This window comes from Marmota flaviventris, chromosome 8 (assembly GCF_047511675.1).
Source record: "Marmota flaviventris isolate mMarFla1 chromosome 8, mMarFla1.hap1, whole genome shotgun sequence".
In the NCBI taxonomy this organism is placed as follows: Eukaryota; Metazoa; Chordata; class Mammalia; order Rodentia; family Sciuridae; genus Marmota; species Marmota flaviventris.
In genome coordinates, this window is record NC_092505.1 from 26,858,409 (window position 1) to 26,877,534 (window position 19,126).

Here is a 19,126-nt window from a genome sequence, read left to right on the forward strand (position 1 = left end):
ATGGAAGGTAAAACAAGACTGGCATCCATTGCTTCAGTGGCCAGATGAGTGTTCAGAATGCCAAAAGCCTTTGATAGGAGCTGTTGACCTCTACTTTTTTTCCAGGTGGAATAACAAGCTGTTCAGATAGTGCAAGTAACCGAGACAGCTTTCGACTGGATGATGATGGCCCCTACACAGGACCATTCTGTGGCCGTGCCAGAGTGCATACAGATTTCACTCCAAGTCCCTATGACACTGATTCCCTCAAAATCAAGGTGGGTCAACATCTTATTTGCCTTCTAAATCCTTTGTCAAATTCTTGTTGTATGATCCGTTTCAGGAAGTACAAGACGTAGAAAGTAGGGATGCATGTTCTTCCCAACAGTTGAACTGGGGACTGGCTTACAGTGGCAAAGATGTAGGAAAAAAGAAAAACTAGATGAGGTGGGATAATAGGGATCAAACCATGGGACATTAGCATAAGTTGCTGTTAGGTAGATTATACACATTCAAAATTTATGGTGCAGGGAAGGAATTGTCTACATTTTTCTGAAAACTGAAAGCCTCACAGATTGCAGGACATGCCCAGTTCTGCCTGATACTTGCTAGAGTAAAATTAATGAAGACAGAGGAAGAAAAGATAGAAAAATCAAGCAAAAGCCCAGTTGAGGAAAGGTCTTGTGAACTACTCTTGGCTGGGCAACTCCAGTGCATTTAAAGTTGGTTTCTATGAGTGACTAGAGATCTTTGTCCTCATAATACTCGCTCTTAAATTCCTTCCTTATGCATATTGTCATATAACAAATTGCCCCAAAGCCATAGGCTTCAAACAATGCAAATGCATTATTATATAACAGTCTCTATAGGCCATAAATCCGGGCATGACTCAGTTTAGTTCTCTGCTTAAGAAATCACCTAGGTAAAATCAAGGTGCCAGCCATGCTATAATCACTCCAGAGACTTGGGATCCTCTTTCAGGATCACTTGCTGTTGGAAAAATTCAGCTTCTTGTGGGTGTAGGACTGAACTCCCTGCCTTCTTCTTGGAGAGCAGCTGGAGACTTTCTCAGCCTGTAAATTCCACCAGCCATGGCCCTTCCTACAACATAGTTGTTTGTTTCTCAAGGCCAGAGGGAAAAGCTGACACATGCTTCAATATCTTTTCTTTAAAGGAATCCCATGTGATTAAGTCAGACCCACCTAATCTTAATTTTGATTAACTCAAAAGTCAACAAATTTAGTGCATTAATATATCTGTGGATTCACTTCTGTCATATAAGGTAATATAACCACATGTGTGAAATCCACAATGTTCATAACTTTGCTCACACCCATGAAAGGCAAGGCTATCTGCAATAGCTCAAATAGGAGAGAGCTTTATGCTAAAATACTTTATAGATAACATCTATAACATCTATACCTTTTAGTATCATAAAGCATTATATCTAAAAGGATATGAATTATATTTTTTATACTGTCAATACCAAACCATTGGTAACTAATGATTATGGTATACCATATTGTTGATATTAATAAGTATTGATATTATTATTTGACATGTAAGGCACTCAGCTCTTCTCTTTGTGCCTTCTGATGACATCAAGTCAGAGTGAGGTTAGAGGGAGCATAAGAAAAACATTTCCCCCCACAGTTATTCCCTTAGTCATTTATATGAAATGATTTGAAGTTCAAGTTCAAGACTTGGGGAAAGGATGTTTGTAGCCTAGAATGTGTTTTCAGGGGAGGGCAGAAAAGGGAATGCACACAAAGCTCTTTGACTCAGAACTGATTTTCAACTTCCTATCGTGAAATACCAGGCACCACTCTTGGTGTTTGTCTGAGGTGATTTTTGTGGATGTCTTATAGGATAAGGGTCCCATAGTTCTCACTAACGGTTGAAATGGTATTGTTTCAGCAAGATGAAATAGAGTCTATTCAGGTGGTTTGTGAGCTTTCCTGTAATGTACGAGTTTACAAATTTAAAGAACAATTACAAGTTTATAAACATATAAGTTTATAAGTTTAAAGAATTTAGTAAAGGTATGCCACTCACAGAAACTTCCTATATCTTCTGTACATTTCCTGGTCTGCTTAGGCATCTGGCCTACAATTTAATTTTCATAATTAAAAGGCAAAACAAAATAGACTAATAGCTTAGAGGTCCAGATAGCGAGATGATCACAAGTCAGAAAGATTGCATTTTTCAATTAAACTAAATTCTACCATTATAAATAAAATTTATGTTTTACACAAATTACAGATTCACAGATCAAAAGGAAAATACACAGTTAATAACAGACTTATGCTATGTTTGTTTAAGATAGATCCTTTAAGGCGGCAAAAATATTAGAATCAGTAATATCCTTTCTGAGGCAGAAAGTTATGTCTCAAAGGAGTAACTATGACTCTTTGGGTACTTATTTGCATAGAACTCAGTTATCTCTGCAAATATATATCACCAGGAGATTTCTCTTCTTGTCAATAACTGGCAACCTATAGACAAATATGATCTTAGGTATGAATAAGCAAAATACCACATGGTTTGACCATCCCAATGTACTTCACTCACGGTCCATTGAAACTTTGGAGGTCAATCTACATGTTACCGCCTCTTAATAAGAAGAGTAGCGGGGATAGGAAAGACGGTGGAATGAGATTAACATCATTACCCTAAGTACATGTATGAAGACACGAATGGTGTGACTCTACTTTGTGTACAACCATAGATATGAAAAATTGTGCTCTAAATGTGTAATATAAATTGTAATGCATTCTGCTGTCATGTATAACAACATAGAATAAATAAAAAATAAATAAATAAAATGAATAGCTCTAAAAAGTATGCCAATATCAATATAGAATTCTCCCACAATCCTTATGTTGGAGAAAAAAAAAGTAGCATTAGAACTTTAAGAATTAAGTAGACAATTTTGTGCACACATACTTTTGTGATGTGTTTCATAAGTTTGGCGTTTCATTATTTTGATGGATAAAGTACTTTACGTGGGTTTCTTTTGTACTCTACGTGAATTCTTTTCAGGTAAACTAGAATCATAGACATTCATAGACTTCTTTCTCTTTCCCTGTCCCCTGGACAGTCCCTCCAGTAATGATGGCTTGAGCCTTGCTACATATATGCTGCTTTGACAGTATAAATGAAATAGCGTCATTTTTAAGTTTAATTTGGACTTGTTCTGGTTCTGTCATTTAATTTGTGTAAGCTCTTGAGAAGTCATTTAATATCTCAATTTACCTTCCTATAATATTTATAATGATATTATACTTCATACATGTATCTATGAGGTTCCCTGTGAGCATAAAATTACTTAGTGTATGTGTTATATAAATTATGCTGTTTTCTATAAATACAAATTAAGTTGATGTGATAACTAAAACAGAAATGTGTTACAAGTGTATATAGGAGCTTTTTTTCCAAGCATGTTGAAGTGTTCATTACCAGTAAATAATTTCCTTGAGCAAGGAAATTCAGATGTATTTCTATTATGTCCGAACTCTTTTGTAATGTACTCATTGCTGTAGTTGCCTATAATTCCATTCTTTCTATCAAATGTAATAGCCATAGTTCTTTGAAATCTGATTCAGATATGTCTTTGCCCTTAGAAAGGAGATATCATCGACATCATCTGCAAAACACCAATGGGCATGTGGACGGGAATGTTGAACAATAAGGTGGGAAACTTCAAATTCATTTATGTGGATGTCATCTCAGAAGAAGAAGCAGCCCCCAAGAAAATAAAAGCACACAGAAGGAGTAAAAATGAAAAACCCAAGACCCTGCAGGAGTTCTTAGAGAGGATTCACCTTCAGGTTAGCAAACCTTTGGCCTGTTAGCTTTTGGTGGTTGGCATACAGGTGGAATAATTGATGGGATTGGATCAGTGTGTGCATAGTGTTGTTCAAGAATATAAGACTTACAACAAAGGAAAATATGTTTTCCTAGAACAGCTCTTATTTCTCCTTTATTGCTTTTATTATGCAAAGACAGGCCTTGATATAACATCCTTTGGACTAAACCCTAATGGTACTTAGCAGTGACAGTAAAAATTAATGTGAGAAAGTGCAATGAAAAATGATAACTATCCAGGAGAATAAAAGACCCAGAAAAACATCTAAATGGGAATGACAAAGAGAATAAGAAGAAATAAAAAAGTCCAGAAAAGTAAAAGGAAAAATGAAAAGAAAATTGCATTTTCTGTAGGGCAGAGATCAAAATTAAGTTCAGAGAAGATAACTAAATATAATATTTTAAAATGAAGGTGTTAGAAACAGTGATCATTGAGCCCCATAATGACTGTATTAGGGAAACTGATGTTTTTATAATCCAACTATTTGTTGCTACATTAGCAAAATTTTTATGAAATATTTGCTTTGTTAAATGGTGTGTATATACAATATACCTAGTCTTACTCAATTTACAGTTTTGAAATCCATTTCTAAAATTAACACAGCATGACTTCGATAATTTTTAAAATCCATCAAGACAATAGCCGGTTAAAGTTTTCTTAATTGATTTTTCTGAAATATCTAACTACTTTCCTGTAGGTTGACATATTATCCAACCCTTCCTACATTACTATTGTTGCATCCCAGATGGGATACACGTCAAAGAAAGAATGAGTTTGAATTCTGCCTCTACTACTTATTTGTCCTGTGACCTATGGGGGTGGGAAATCATCTAAGGAGATAAAATAACTTTCCCAAGAACCCATAGTTAGATGCTATATCAGAATGGGAACTTTGGTATTCTGTGTTCTAATTCAGTGTTCTTCTTCAATATACTATTTTAAAAATAAATCTCTCTCTCTCTCTCTCTCTCTCTCTCTCTCTCTTGGTTAAAACAGGGTTGGTGATAAGTTCCTTTTTTCTTCCTCTTATTCAATTTTAACAACTAAAGTAAGGATATTGAAATTATGATCAAGTAAAATGGGAAGAATTTTTGAGGAAGTTGAAAAAGCATTCAACTTCACTTTGCATTTTTATTCTGTTAAGAGAGACAAAGGTCATATAAATAACATATAGACTTTAAAATCAGAAGCCTATGAATTTTAAGCTAATATATTTTGATGCAAATGATGAACAAAATATACATGGTGAGAAAAGGGAATGTTTTGCTCAACTACACTGCCTTTATGCTTAATAAAGTTTTTTTAGTTAAATAGAAATTCTGCAATTCATTAGGTTTATATAATGCCTTTCAACTAAAATGCTGGGTAAAATTGCTGGGTAAACTCTGGGTAAAATTGTTTCATTATTTTAAACTACTCATGAAGTTAATAACAATGGATGTTTTTGTGACCAAGCAAACAGAGATGTATATTCAGAAATACTATTGTAATATACTCCTTTAGAATCATTTTATTGATAGACTTAAGGAACACTAGCTCTGTCTAGTTAGCTAGTTAAGAAGTGAAAAAGCACCAAATAGGATGAATGATTCAGTTATTAAACTGATATAAGATTTATCATTGCATAGCTTAAGGTAATTATTTTTTCTTTACATTTGTCCTTCCAAAAGGTGAGAATTATATAACCTACCCTAGACTTCATATGCAGGAAAGTATTACAACTAAAATAAAGGAAATTTTCTATTAGGATCTTTGGCTACCATATGCATTTCTATAATTTCTTTATATCTAAAGAGAATTAAAAATAAAATATTTGAATCTGCCTGTCTTATATATATATTTTTTCTTCCCCACAGGATTATACCTCAACACTTCTGCTCAACGGTTATGAGACCCTAGAAGATTTAAAGGATATAAAAGAGAGTCATCTCATTGAATTAAATATTGAAAACCCAGAAGACAGGATGAGGTTACTATCAGCTGCTGAAAGTTTCCTTGATGAAGAAAGTAAGTTTGTATTCCTACTTTTCTCCCTAACTGAAAATCACAGTTTAAAGTAAATAGTAAAATTGTTAAAAGCAATGCGCCAGTTTTATTTACTGCAAATCATATAAAGCATTCTTTCTCACAAAATAAGAATTTTCATATAACCTTGGAAACAACTGTGGTCAAATTTATAATTAGGGAAAGGAATTTTTTAATCTTAGTGGACCCTTAGGAAACAAAAGAACTTTTCTGGGTGCCTCATTTTGATTCTGCAGAGCTATTAATTTATACACAAGTAGATGCCTGCATTCCCAAAGACTGAGGGAGTTAGAGACAAATATTTAGTGACAGCATGAGCCATTAGTGAGAAATGTCACACATGGCTTCTGTAGAACAACACAGAGCACAGCTCTAAGCTAATGAGCCTTCGCGACACACAGGAAAATTCATTTCATTACCATACAGTCACATCTTGTGTGTGTTTATAGTACTCTTTCAAAATGTTATAATAGCTTGCAAAAATATTCAGCACTCACTTTTATTATCTAAGATGGTTCTCTGTATTTGTAAGTATAAACTGAGGATGGAATAATACATGCAGATTCATTTATGGCAGAATACTAGCTATGCCAACCGGGTTTGTAAAGATAGGATAGCTTTTATTTTTACAATTACCCATCTGGAACACCCTTCCTCCTAAATCTAGTCAGGCCCACAAATCCTGAGCTTAGGGTGTGCCAAACTCTGCAAGGAATATTTTTTTTTGGGGGGGGGGCGGGGGGAAGGAGAGTGGAGAGTCTAATTTTAAAGATAAAAAAGGATTTAGATCATCTTCCAGCCTTCTCTTTCAAAAACAATATTAATACTTGAACATGTGCTCTGAGTAAAACTTGAAATCAAGGTCTTTATGTTTATTATCTTATTTAGCATTCTTTACATCCCTCTAGTTAGAAAGTACTGCCTCCAATTTTAGAATAAGAGATTGAGATGATGAGTATCCTAAGTGCAAACTCTGAGTGAATTGTAGAGTTGGGATTCCTACGCAGTGTTTGTGAAGCTCTGTTGCACTTTCTAACACTACAAGTCACAGCCCAGATGGAGAGCAAGGAGGAAAGCTGTATTTAGCACCCAGACCTCCTGACTTCCTTTGTGGGCTGTCCTACACTTTCTCTCCTAAGTTCCACAGAATTGAGGCACAGCACGTGTTTACTATAGGCTTGCTTTTTATGTGATAGGAATTAATTTACTTTTTTAGAAACTGCTCCTTACTTTATTCTTAGTTGCCGTCTTGTGTGTGTGTAGATCTTCATCCTTTTCCAAGAGCTTCCACATGCATGACTAACTGAACACCAGCAAGACTGATTTCATCATTAGGCCTAGGTTTTTATGGACCTTCTTTGAAGTTTTGGGGACTGGGAGATACAAGAAGACCACAGAGAGTCACAGAGGCAGACAAAGATTAACCTTAAGAAGGCAGTCAACTTATTCAATAGTACAAGACCTACAATCAGTCATTGTGGCAACATCTTTCTGGTAAATGGGGCAGTTCCTTTTATAGCTTGTCATTTGAAGACATAGCCCCTTACTAAACAATGTTTGGTTCTGTAGATTTTTTGTATTGATCATGTACAATATCACTGCCAATACTCTCCAAAACAATTTGACTACAAAGCGCAAGGAGAGAGAAGATTATTTTTTAACACTTGTAAAATAATTACTTTTCTTCTATAATACCATACACGTAGGCATGTTGTCCAATTTACAGATGAAGAAATAATTCAGAGATGAATTTTGTAGAGGTCTAAGAGCTAGATAAGTAGGAGGGGTGGGATAGTAATCAAAGGGAAGCTTCAATAAACTCAAAGTTCTGTTTTCCCTATGTGCAAATGGGTAAATGTAGTAACAATAAATACTCAAAAATTGAAATTTTCTGTGACTTCACCAATTTTCTCAAGAGCTTTAATTCAGTGCTCCATCTCAGAAAGTGGAAGTTAATGTTTAAGTGAAAACAGAAGCCTGGCAACTGCATGAATCCCTGAAAGGTGAGAGGCTACCTTGGCTGCCTCACAACAGGGTTTGTAGAGAGAAGGGGCTGGGAGCCAGCAAGCATTGTTTTCAGCCATCAGACAGTTCTCAGTAGGAACCCACAAAGGGAAGAAGGGTCCAAGGCCAAAGCCTCTGTCCATTTCATCTCTTCATGCTTCCTCTCTCATCACCTGCCTACTTTCAATGTGAAACAATTTTTATAGATGATAACAATATGAGAGTGGGGTGTGATTTTGAAAACCACCTGACCCAGATCCTTCCTTTGCAAGATAAGCAAATTAAAACCTGGATAGCTAAGTGACTTTCTCAAGGTCACATGTCTGCAACTTAGTCTCTTAAGTCTATTAGAAACATGTTCCACTATATCTAGGTCTCTAACAACAACACACAATATGTTCAAGCATGAGGTGACTTCTGATGTTTGATATATACATAAAAAGACAACTCCTGGAAACTCTTTCTTTGTACAAAACTTTAGAAAATGGTACTTGAAGGTCAAGAGAAGCTGATCACTGAATAACAGCCAATAATGAACAAACATCAGATACAGAGCTAAGTTCTGCAAGATGAAAAATAGAAAAATGAAGATTCAAACAGTGTTACTTGTCAACACACAACCCTAAGTTTTTTCTTATTTTAATCTTCAGGTCTAAAGTAGTATTAGAATATACATGTCAAAAAGATGCATATTGCATGTTAGGCTATTGTGACTGAAAGCTATTTATCTTATATGAAACTGCTTTTCTCAAGAAATAAAGAAGAATGACTTCCATTTGTTGATAAGATGGTGAATTCTGATGATTTGGCACCATGCTGCTGCATGCTTATTTTTATCTATCCTATACTCTGTGAATCATATCTACTACAACCATGCTAAAGATTAAATGCACAACCTTCATGTACCTTGAATGATAAAGACCTTGAATGCATGGTTATGTAAAACTGAGACATTATTAAAAACAAATGCATGTCACAGTCACGGGTTAAAAATAGTTAGCGTTTCTGTTGTTGTTGAAGAATGGGGCATGCAAATTGGCCAGGATTTTATGTATGCATTTTTATTTCCATCATTGAATAATGCCAGTTTGGGGACTGTCAATGAATTCCTCGGTTAGTGTTTCATTGTTAGGTTGAGAACTTGGAAAGATTTTTGCTTTGCAAGCCATTCAATATAAGAATTGAGAAAACTGGGTATGTATCTTGAGGAGGAGTTAAAATTTTGAGGTAATGTAGACAAGACCACAAGTCCCATGTGAGGCTAAAACATATCTAGAGCAACTTAGAGAAGAGATGGGGCAGGAAATAAACCAGAAATCTAAGGTTTAGAACAAGCAATTTTCCTTTTCTTTTATTTCCAGATCAATAGCATTGTCCCCCACTTTGACCTTAAAAATGTAAACCAGATTAAACTTTTTAGTTCACTACTTGGCAGGAGCTAAAGATGCTTCTCCAACAAGCTGACAGAAGGGTTGGTGAGTAGTGTTAGAGCTGATCACAGGATTAATGCTGAAGGGGGATAATGACTTGGGGTTCTGCAATCCCAGCAAGACAAGAAGAGATATTCAGAACTAGCTCTCATGTTGCCTTAGAACTGAACAGAATTAGGTCATTGACTCCTTCAATTGGGAATTGAGATAAGGTTAGAGAACAAATTAAACAAAAAAGAAGAAGAAGAAAAAGGTTAGAGAAAAATTGAGGTGAGCCCCAGCTCTTGATGGAACCAAAACAGTGGTATCATTTACTTTATGCACATTAAGATTTCTATATTTATTTTGTGAATTTAAAAATGGTTTGTTTACTTTGAGAGTAAATAGTTCCAGCAAGTGAAAAAGAGAATGTGTGCATATGTGTGAATGCTATTGCATAAACACAAACTTCAAAGCCCCCTTGCCTTACTCAGAAATGCTTCTCTAGAATAATAACAGTTAACTGCTATTCATAGTACGTATTTTCTATCTGTTCTGCACTAGTCTCTTTTCCAAAGTTTAGAAGCACTTTGATGTGTCTGAAAATTGTGTCTACCAGAATGTGTACTGTTGTCCTTGGGGAAAAATAGGTGATGGAAATATTGTCCTTTCCCTGGAGTACAGAGATAATTAATTTTTAAATTGAAAAAAAAAATTAGTAACAAAATAGGCAAACTTTACAGAATCAGTTACAATATGTTTTAGATACCTGCAATCTCTGGCTACAGTGCCAAAGGAGGAGGAAGGGGAAAGGGTGGGTTGTGTGCCAGGCCCTTGGCACCAGCTGTGGTCACAGCAGCCCCTCATTGCTCAACCATCCCCAGTTGTGCCTTCCTGTCTGCCTGCCTGCCCAAATCCATGCAGGGCACATGGTGGGGCTCAGTCAGGAGCTGGAACATGAGCCTCCGGCAAGAGAGATTTGTAGTTATGCCAAGCAGCAGTCCAGCAGTTGGCCTAACAGTGTGCCAGCCTAGCCTGGTGCCCTAGCCCCTGACACGTGTACCTGGGGTTTCCAACCCACTTGCCATATGATTTGAATCTCGATTCAAGAAATATACAGCTTTTAAAGAGATACGGTAACTATCCACATATATAAAGTTGAGAAGACATGCAGAAATTTTACTTGTATGTATTTACAAATATGTCATCACTGTTTGGCTTTATGCAGTTTAGTTTCTTCAGATCTATTTTTGGTCTTATTAACATTTCATTTATGAAATATATTTATGTAAATAAAAAACTCAAAATGAAACATAAGCATTCTTAGTCTTTTACCAGAGAACCACTTTTAGTGAAAAGGGTTTGTAGATTTTTTTTTTCATCAGACACCTAAAGACCTTTGTCATGCCTGTAAGTACAGAATTCCTGTGTTAGCCTGTGACTGAGTCCCAAGCATGGCTTTGTAATGGATCAAACAAGACCAAGTCCTATATTACCATGTGTTTTCCCAAACCTTCAGTCCTATGCTTTGCATTCAGTGATGGTCGACATGCTTATAGAATAAATATATACTGAGTGAGAGGAGTGAAGAGATTTGAAAATAGTAAGCAATACTTTTTTTTTTTCTGATGATAGACATTAAAGTTTGTCGTAGTTCCTCTTCACTCATAAACATTCTTGTAATAGACATTGGGTATTACTTAGTGTGTGTTGTCAAGATTTATTTTATGTATATGCTAACTATTAGTGCATGTGCTTGTGCAAGAGTGTAAATAACTATTTTTGAGAACAATAATGTAAAACATTCAAATTTTAAAATGCATGTACAGTTTATATCTAGAAATTCTGTTATTAGGAATTTTCCTACTAAGTTGAATATAAAAAGGATTAGCTTAGGGGGCTGGGATTTTGGCTCAGTGGTAGAGCGCTCGCCTAGCATGGGCAGGACCTGGGTTCAATCCTCAGCACCACATAATAATAAAGGCATTGTGTTGTGTCCATCTACACCTAAAAAATCAATAAAATTTCTTTTAAAAAAAGGACTAGCTTAAATAACAATAGTTCTAGTTAAAAGCTTAAAATTTCACCAATAATTTTCGTTAATAAATTAATATATACTCCCCAAAATAAAATAGTTTGAGAGTGATATGGGGTTCCATGTGTACAGATATGAAAGTATATCTAAAACACATTAAATGTAAAAGAAATAGTACATAAGTAATAATTTTTTCAAAAAATAACAATTTTAAAAATGATGAAATTAGATTAAATTTCCACCATAGCAATGAGGGGAGACAAAATGTTACTTCTACCATCTTAGGGTTTTTTGTTGTTGTTGTGTTTTTGAGCTAGGCTGAGAATGAAATTGGCATAAGACAGATCAACAGGAGAAAAAGCATAAAATTTTCGTTAATAAAAGTTTTACATGCTAAGGGAGGTTTCATAAGGAATTTAGAAAAGACTTTGTTACCATTGACTATTTATATGCTGAATTAAAGAGTAGTAAACTGTAAAAATATGATAAGGCAAAGGAGCATGAGCTAGAGCAGTTAGTTGTATAGAAAGTGGCTCAGAAGATAAGGGTTAGTGAACACAGGCTCTACAGATTTCCCTTGGCCTGACCTTCCTGTCTTTGATGATAAGAACCATACTTTCCCTCTGGTATAAGCAGGACATCTTTCACAGGGGAGCTTCATCTCCTAGGTTTAATGGGCATCAGGAAGGTCAGAGTGACCTTGTACCTGTTGTTTCTTGAGCAATTTTAACTGCGAAGAGTCAGTATTTCAAAGTGATGTATTTGGGGATGGCATGTTTTTAACTTCATCAAGTAAGCAGGATTAATTAACCTCTGTAAAATATGAAATTGATTTCCCAAATCTCCTAATTAAATAATATATAATAATGATTATTAATCTTATTTGATCATTATCAAAATAGTTCAATATGAGAGCAAATCAACCAAGGGTAGATATTTTCTGGGACCAAAGGTTTCTATGGGAGGCTGTAGTTGGATTGAGCAGCAGTCTGGCACCACCAACAATTTTGGTGCTCAGTTATCAACTTCTTCAATGAGTATGCTCTGCTCCTACTAAGTACTCAGCACAGTGGAAGTGGAGTTCACTGTATGTAAGGGAAAAGATTTATCTCCAGTACATGTCTCATTAGAGGACAGACAATGATGCCAGGCTGCAAAGAGAGATGTGCAAAAAGAATGGGAATCATTTCAACTCCATATTCTCTCATGGCCTCAACAGATCAACAGAGACTGATATTTTTTTCATGAGTGGGTTCCTGTTTTTCCATAAGGTAGATTAGTAATCAAACAAAATAAACATCAAATATTGTCTTCAATTAGCAAATAATAGTGTCTAGGTAATTTAAGGAATGCTTAAGGTGAAATCAAAAGTACCCGAAAGACATTGCATTATCTATGTAATCTTCCTGCATAGAAAGTCGCTCCATTACAAAAGCATACCTACAGTTACATGGAGAATTTCCGGGTTTTAGTTTGAGAGATTTGAATGGAGCCAAAACATGAGACTGAAGTTTGTAGCCATCCTAAGTTATGTCTGCTTGGTTTTTCCCCTTTGGGGTTGCAGAGCTAGAGAAAAAGAGGATTATTCATAGAATCAAGTGCATCTTCACTTGAATTTCAACAAAATTCCTTTTTTTTTTTTTTACATTCTTTAGTTGTTACTTCCTTTAATCAATCTAAACATCATTTTGCTTATTAAAAATTGTTTAATGAACACTTTGGCTGAGCATTTTCCTATACTCTCTGGGCTGGAATATTTTGTAGTATGTGAGTCAAAGAAATAGGAACTTGATGCCTAAAGCAAATAAGTCAAATTCTGTAAGAATTGGGTAAAGATACCTGGTAAAGTCAAGCAAAAATCTGTAGTTTTCCTTTTTTATTTAACCTTAATTTTCTTATATGTTAGTATGCGGAAGATTTCTCTCCTTAGAGTACAAGAATCCCAGAATAAGGATCTAGTTTTATTTCCTGAAAGCTTTCTTCACTTTTAGTATAATTGAGATTGCCCATACTCAATTAATTAAATGTCACAACTCCAATATAATTATTTTATGAATAATTATATTAGCTGTCTTTCTGTTTTAATCACCATGCCACTTTTTTTCAACATTGATGACTATCTTTAAATGTTGATCCATGGGCTTTGTAAAATTCCATAATAATTTTGATAGAAAATAAGATATTTTAAAATTCAAATTAGTCCTTTGTAATGAAATACTTCCTAAATAATCTTTTCTTAACATAAGCTTATTTTCATGACATGTAGTATAGAACAGCTGCTTTCCTGAGTATCTATTATATCTCTATTAAATGGCAGCAATAAGAGAAAAGCCTTTTTTCAATAACTATTCATAATTCTCCATATTTGAAAATATATAGTCTTTGGGACATTTATGAAACATTTGATCTATAATTGAAAATTTATACATTTTAATTTTTTATTATTTAAAAATAAAACATTGCAGATCTGAGAAATAAAGAAAAAGTCTATGTAAAAATTGAAAACTTTCACTTGTGAATTATATGTTTATGTGTATATGTTGTTATATTATAACAGCAAAATACATTATTATACATTTTTAACTTAACATGCTATCAGAAACATTTTGGTATAAACACACACACACACACACACACACACACACACACACACACTCAGATATCCTATGGGAAGTCTAATTTTGGAGGCAAACTGTTTCTTATTCCAATGTGTTACTTGCCTGGTTAGCTCAGATGATTGGACCATGGGATAAAACTGATGAAGGTTGTGTTTTCAATTTCTGGGTAGGCCAGTTAGCATTACTATGTTTCATGGCCACATGAAGGGGCTAAATGGCTTAGAAAGAAAATGTGAATGCATTAGTGTGAATTCATCCCATCTGCAGGAGGAAAAAAAAAAAAAATATATATATATATATATATATATATATCTCCATAGCCTAAGATCTAGGTTTGCACCAATCTTGTCATTAGTGTCAGGAAGAAAAGAAGCAAAAAAAAGGAAAATCTTGACCCTTCAAACACAAAGCTTGGATGCTATATAGCTTTCATCTCCATAATAAAACATAATGACTTGCTTTTTCTTTTTATAGTTACAGTTGAGGGGCTCCAGCTGATCACCTGCCTGAAATTATTGCAAACCTGGTGGGAAGCATTTGAGGAGGCATAGTCATGTTTTCATTTCACTAGGAAATCATTTAGCAAATTACTGCTGTTCTGTAAATTACTGTGCTGCATAACTTTCATACTGAGAAACTATTTCCTTTTTCCATAAAAATTATAGATAAAAGGGTTCTACAATATATAACCTGTATTTAAAACAAACCAATTCCTAGAATTTAAAGAATGTGATATAGCATTTCCCAGGTGGAAACAAAAACAAATATGTTTTTATTATTAATATTAAAGAATGACATTATCCAGTAAAGTCAGTTTATCATTTACTGTTGTGTGCTGTGTTACCCCTGGAGGTAAATGCATAGAGGCTTCTGTGGATGGAACAACAATCTAAGTACTCTTCTTCCTTTTTTTTTTAAATGAAAGTTCTTTAAGCCTCAGTTTTCCCTCCTAAAGAGAGCTCCACAATTGGTAATCAACCTAAACAAAAAAACCAGAGTATTGGGAACAAACAGGTTTAATTATGCCAAGTCTTGCTTAGGATATAAATCTGAAGGGAAGTCTATCAGTTCTTTTAATTTTGCATTGAGGTAATAGGCCTAAACTTAATCTGGGGAAATGTGGCCTTATCCTCACGACCATTTTGACTAGAGGGTCTCACTCCAAATGTGGTGATCACTATTAAAGTTATAGGATGCATACACAAGGGCTGATTCCTCTGGCATTTTCCAGAAACACTTGGATAATGGAATACGGAACTGGCTCATTTCATTTCAGTAGCAATAAGATGGAAAGGCAGGAGGAAAAGCAATTCCTTAGAAAATGAGTTCCCATTTCATTGCTACTTTTTCATAAAAGAAGGGCTTAGAAACAAAAGTGAGTGACTGAGACTCATATAGAAACTGGCGAATAGTAAGTAAATCCTCCCAAACTTAAATCTTGTTATGACTAATAAACAGAAAAATACTTCATGGTAGCTAAAATTTAAAAATAACAATCCAAAGAGCTGCATATTGAAATTAAGTCTCCTAGAACTATTATAACATCAGTCAATTTCATAACTGATATTTGAATCCATAGTTAAATAAAGTAATGGAGAATCTGGGGAAGATTCAGAAGAATAGCATAAATGTGGTTTCACTATTACAAATAAAAGCCTTGAGGAAAAGGTTAAAGGAACTGTTGCAATTCATTTTGATGATGAGTAAACTAAGAAGCATTTTTTTTATCATTTTCTTCCAGTCTTTCTTAACCAGTGTTCTTCATGTAAAGTGCAAAAATCACAAAATATTTTAAGTGACAGTTTTCTCAGTTCTCCCATGGATGGTGCATAGCTACTACAATTCTGACACCAAAGAAAAGTTAATTTGTTATATTCCTCAGGTCACCAGGGATCAATTGTCACATGTAACACAGGCTGAGGACAACTAGATGCACAGTTGACTATAAACTAATGTTAGAAATGTATCTAGAACTTAGAAAATGCATTTGAAAATCAGGAAATGTATAATTAAAATAAAGGGTGGATTTCCTAAAGATAGATTAATTAGTTGCTTTATTATTATTTATAATTTAGTGATTTTTATTCTTATTATTTATCATTATTAGCTTTATTATTCAATTAGTCTATTGAAGAAAATAATCCAATTTCTTTCTTTAAGATGTTGAAGTTCAGATTTACTTTTCTTCTCTCTTGAGTTGGATGAAGTGCAGTGGAATGAATAAAGCCTTTGACAGCAGAGTTCTTGTCCCAACCTTAGAGTGTATGGGCATAGTTCTTCCAGTGTGGGGCACTTTAAATTGCTAAAGCTTAAAAGTCACACGATTGGAAGGGGAAAGAGGAGGACATGCTAATGCAGCTAAGAGATGGTAGCCTGAGACCCATTTCTTCTCTGAACAACTCAGCTTGTGATGCAGGAAAAATGTTCATCTACTGGTATCAGGGAGGGCAATGACATTTGATATTGAAAGAGAGAAAGCTGATACTAATGGACTCTGAAAAGACTACTTCTCTATAAGTTTGCTTAGATTGTGTAGAAATACATTTTGTTAGACTTCTAACATCAACTTTTTTTTCTAAAAGGTAATGCCTGATGGATATTTTTTAAAAAATGGTTTAAAGACTCAGAAGTATCAAATTATGATCCTTACTCAGACTACACAGACATGGAAGGCAAACTAAATATTTGTAAGGCAAATTTGATGGAAATTTTGGTGTTTTACTCTCTAAAAGTATCCTGGTTACTGATGTCTACTTTTCTGATGAATACAGAAGGAAATTCTGGCTACTTAAAGTTTTACTGGTCGAATCCACCTAATTGAAATGCTACAGTACACTGTTGCTAATAGTGATTTTTATTCATTAATCCACATAATCATGATTCTGGAATTGTTCACAGAGATCACTATTGACTTGGAGTGTTCATTTAAACTACAAATGAGTTTTTCTAACGATACTTTAAGGGGTATTTGGACAAGGCATCAGTCACACTGGGGATACAATCTGCTTCCTCTGGCAACATATTACTAATGTAAAATGTGAGTCCATATTGATCTTTGCTTATGTAGCAGTTCCTATGGATTCCACAAAACTGAAAGTGAACAATGAAGGGCAAACTTTGTCTTCTAAGAAAACAATGGTTTGAATATTTGAGTGCAAATGTCTTTTTATCATAAACAAATATATATATTTTACTTGTAGAAGTTGACATTGCAATGAAGTCAAGTTTGGAACAGTTAAATAGGATAATGCTTTAAAGTAAATGAATACATGAATAAAACTTTCCTTGGCTTTGCCTGATTCCTGCCCTTTTTTTCATTTATAGTTATTGAAGAACAAGAAAATGAATCTGTGCCCCTATCCTTAAGCCCAGACATTTCCTTAAATAAGTCACAGTTAGATGACTGCCCAAGGGACTCTGGTTGTTACATCTCATCAGAAAATTCAGATAATGGCAAAGAAGATCTAGAGTCTGAAAATCTGCCTGACATGGTACAGAAGATGACTATCACAGAGCCAAGTGACTGAACACACATTCTCAACTATGTATCTACAGATGCCATCCATTTTAATTCTTCCTGTGCCACAAGATCACATGGAGGAAAAAAGATGTTTGTAAATACAACCCAAAGTTAAAATGTTTTAATCTGAGGTTATTGTACATAAGAGTTCATAGCTCTAACTTTCCTAATTATTATATATTTGTATACATTAATAAAAATGTATATTTATTTTAAATACTATTTGTTAATATTTCACTTGCCTCTGTTAGAGAAGGTACAATGTAAGACTTTTCTGTGTGATATATGCTTTATTAGACTTTATTTTATAAGTGAAGAGGATAAAAGTGAAAAAAAAAACTACTTTTTTACTTGTCAGTTTTGAATTTGTGCCTAATAGTGAAAAATAGTTTTACAGGGTATTTCTGTTGAATCAATTTGTCCAAGCAGAATCTAAATTCATTGTTGCATTTATTAGAATGTGTGAGTTAATATTGGAGACATTTTATCCTGATCCACAGTAGAATTTTAGTAATTATTTTTGTTGCTTTCTTCACTCTGTTATCTGGTATAAAAATATAGAGAACAATATGTTATCACTCTTGATTTAACAAGATTAATGTTAATAATTGTGAAGGTGTTTTCAAATGTTAATGTTTTTAATTTTTATATTTCCTAATGTTAATAATAAAAAGAACTATATGCATGGTATATTTTCCAGGCAAGTGTTACTTACAGTGTTTTAACAGTAGATTTTAAAGGGAATTTCTGCCAAATGAGGTTGTATAAGCAGTCCTTACTTTTTAAAAACTATTAATGATTCCCAGAACAATTACTTCAGCCTAACCCCATCTCTTCAGCCCTGAGTCTATTATCCAGCTCTCGAATATCCATAGGAAACCTTAACTTGATATGGCCAAATCTTTTTTCTTCTCTAAATCTGTCTCTCATTTTTTATTCCCAACCTCTCTTTATTGATATCAACATCCCAGCCATGAAAGCAGGAAATCACTGCTTTTCTTATCTCAAAAATATCTTTCTCATACAAATTCAATAAGTAAGCAGGCTCTATAGATCCTATCTCTAGAAATTCTTTCATACTCATGGTTTTTACTATCCATTCTTATTGTCTTAATCTTGCTTTGAAATCTCATGTTTTCAGGTGTGGAATACTATAGTATCTTTCCACATGATTTACTGTCTTCTAGTCTATCTTCCATATACTCTAAAAAGATCTTTCAAACACCTAAATAAAATCATATACTTCCCTGCTCAAAAGTTTTTGATGGCCTTAATTCAGTTTTAATATAATACCCAAACACTGTTCCATGATGGATAAGGTGTTTCCCAATCACTGTTTACTTATCTTATGAGTTGTATCTCTATACTCACCGCTCAATATACATGACAGCCATAACAATCAACTTCCAATTTTCTGAATTTACTCTGTCCTTTGTGGGAAGCCATCCTCGCACATGATTTGAGTTACCTCACTGGCTGGGTGAGAGGCGCTTAGACAACTGTGTCAGAGCCTTCCCCACCCTGTCCCAGGTAAGAGGGCTTGTCCATGTGGACGTGTGCCTGGCCACTGACCCGAAGACCAATCACTGACCCTGACCTTGGAATGCTGCCCCCCTCGACCTTCATTGGATGGGATTTTCCCTTGAATTTTTTGTTCCCCAATAAAAG

At 34.5% G+C, this 19,126-nt stretch overlaps 1 protein-coding gene across 1 annotated transcript in view; it reads left to right on the forward strand.

Moving 5' to 3' along the window:
• The window catches only part of LOC114087648 (SAM domain-containing protein SAMSN-1), a 50,406-nt gene extending 32,258 nt beyond the window's left edge, over nucleotides 1–18,148 (forward strand). Inside the window, exons 5-8 of the mRNA XM_027929181.3 lie at nucleotides 106–257; nucleotides 3,603–3,809; nucleotides 5,704–5,854; nucleotides 17,263–18,148. Coding sequence (XP_027784982.2) covers nucleotides 106–257; nucleotides 3,603–3,809; nucleotides 5,704–5,854; nucleotides 17,263–17,465 — 713 coding nt within the window. The 3' untranslated portion in view covers nucleotides 17,466–18,148. The remainder of the gene's footprint in view (nucleotides 1–105; nucleotides 258–3,602; nucleotides 3,810–5,703; nucleotides 5,855–17,262) is intronic.
• The last annotated feature ends 978 nt before the right edge of the window (nucleotides 18,149–19,126 follow it).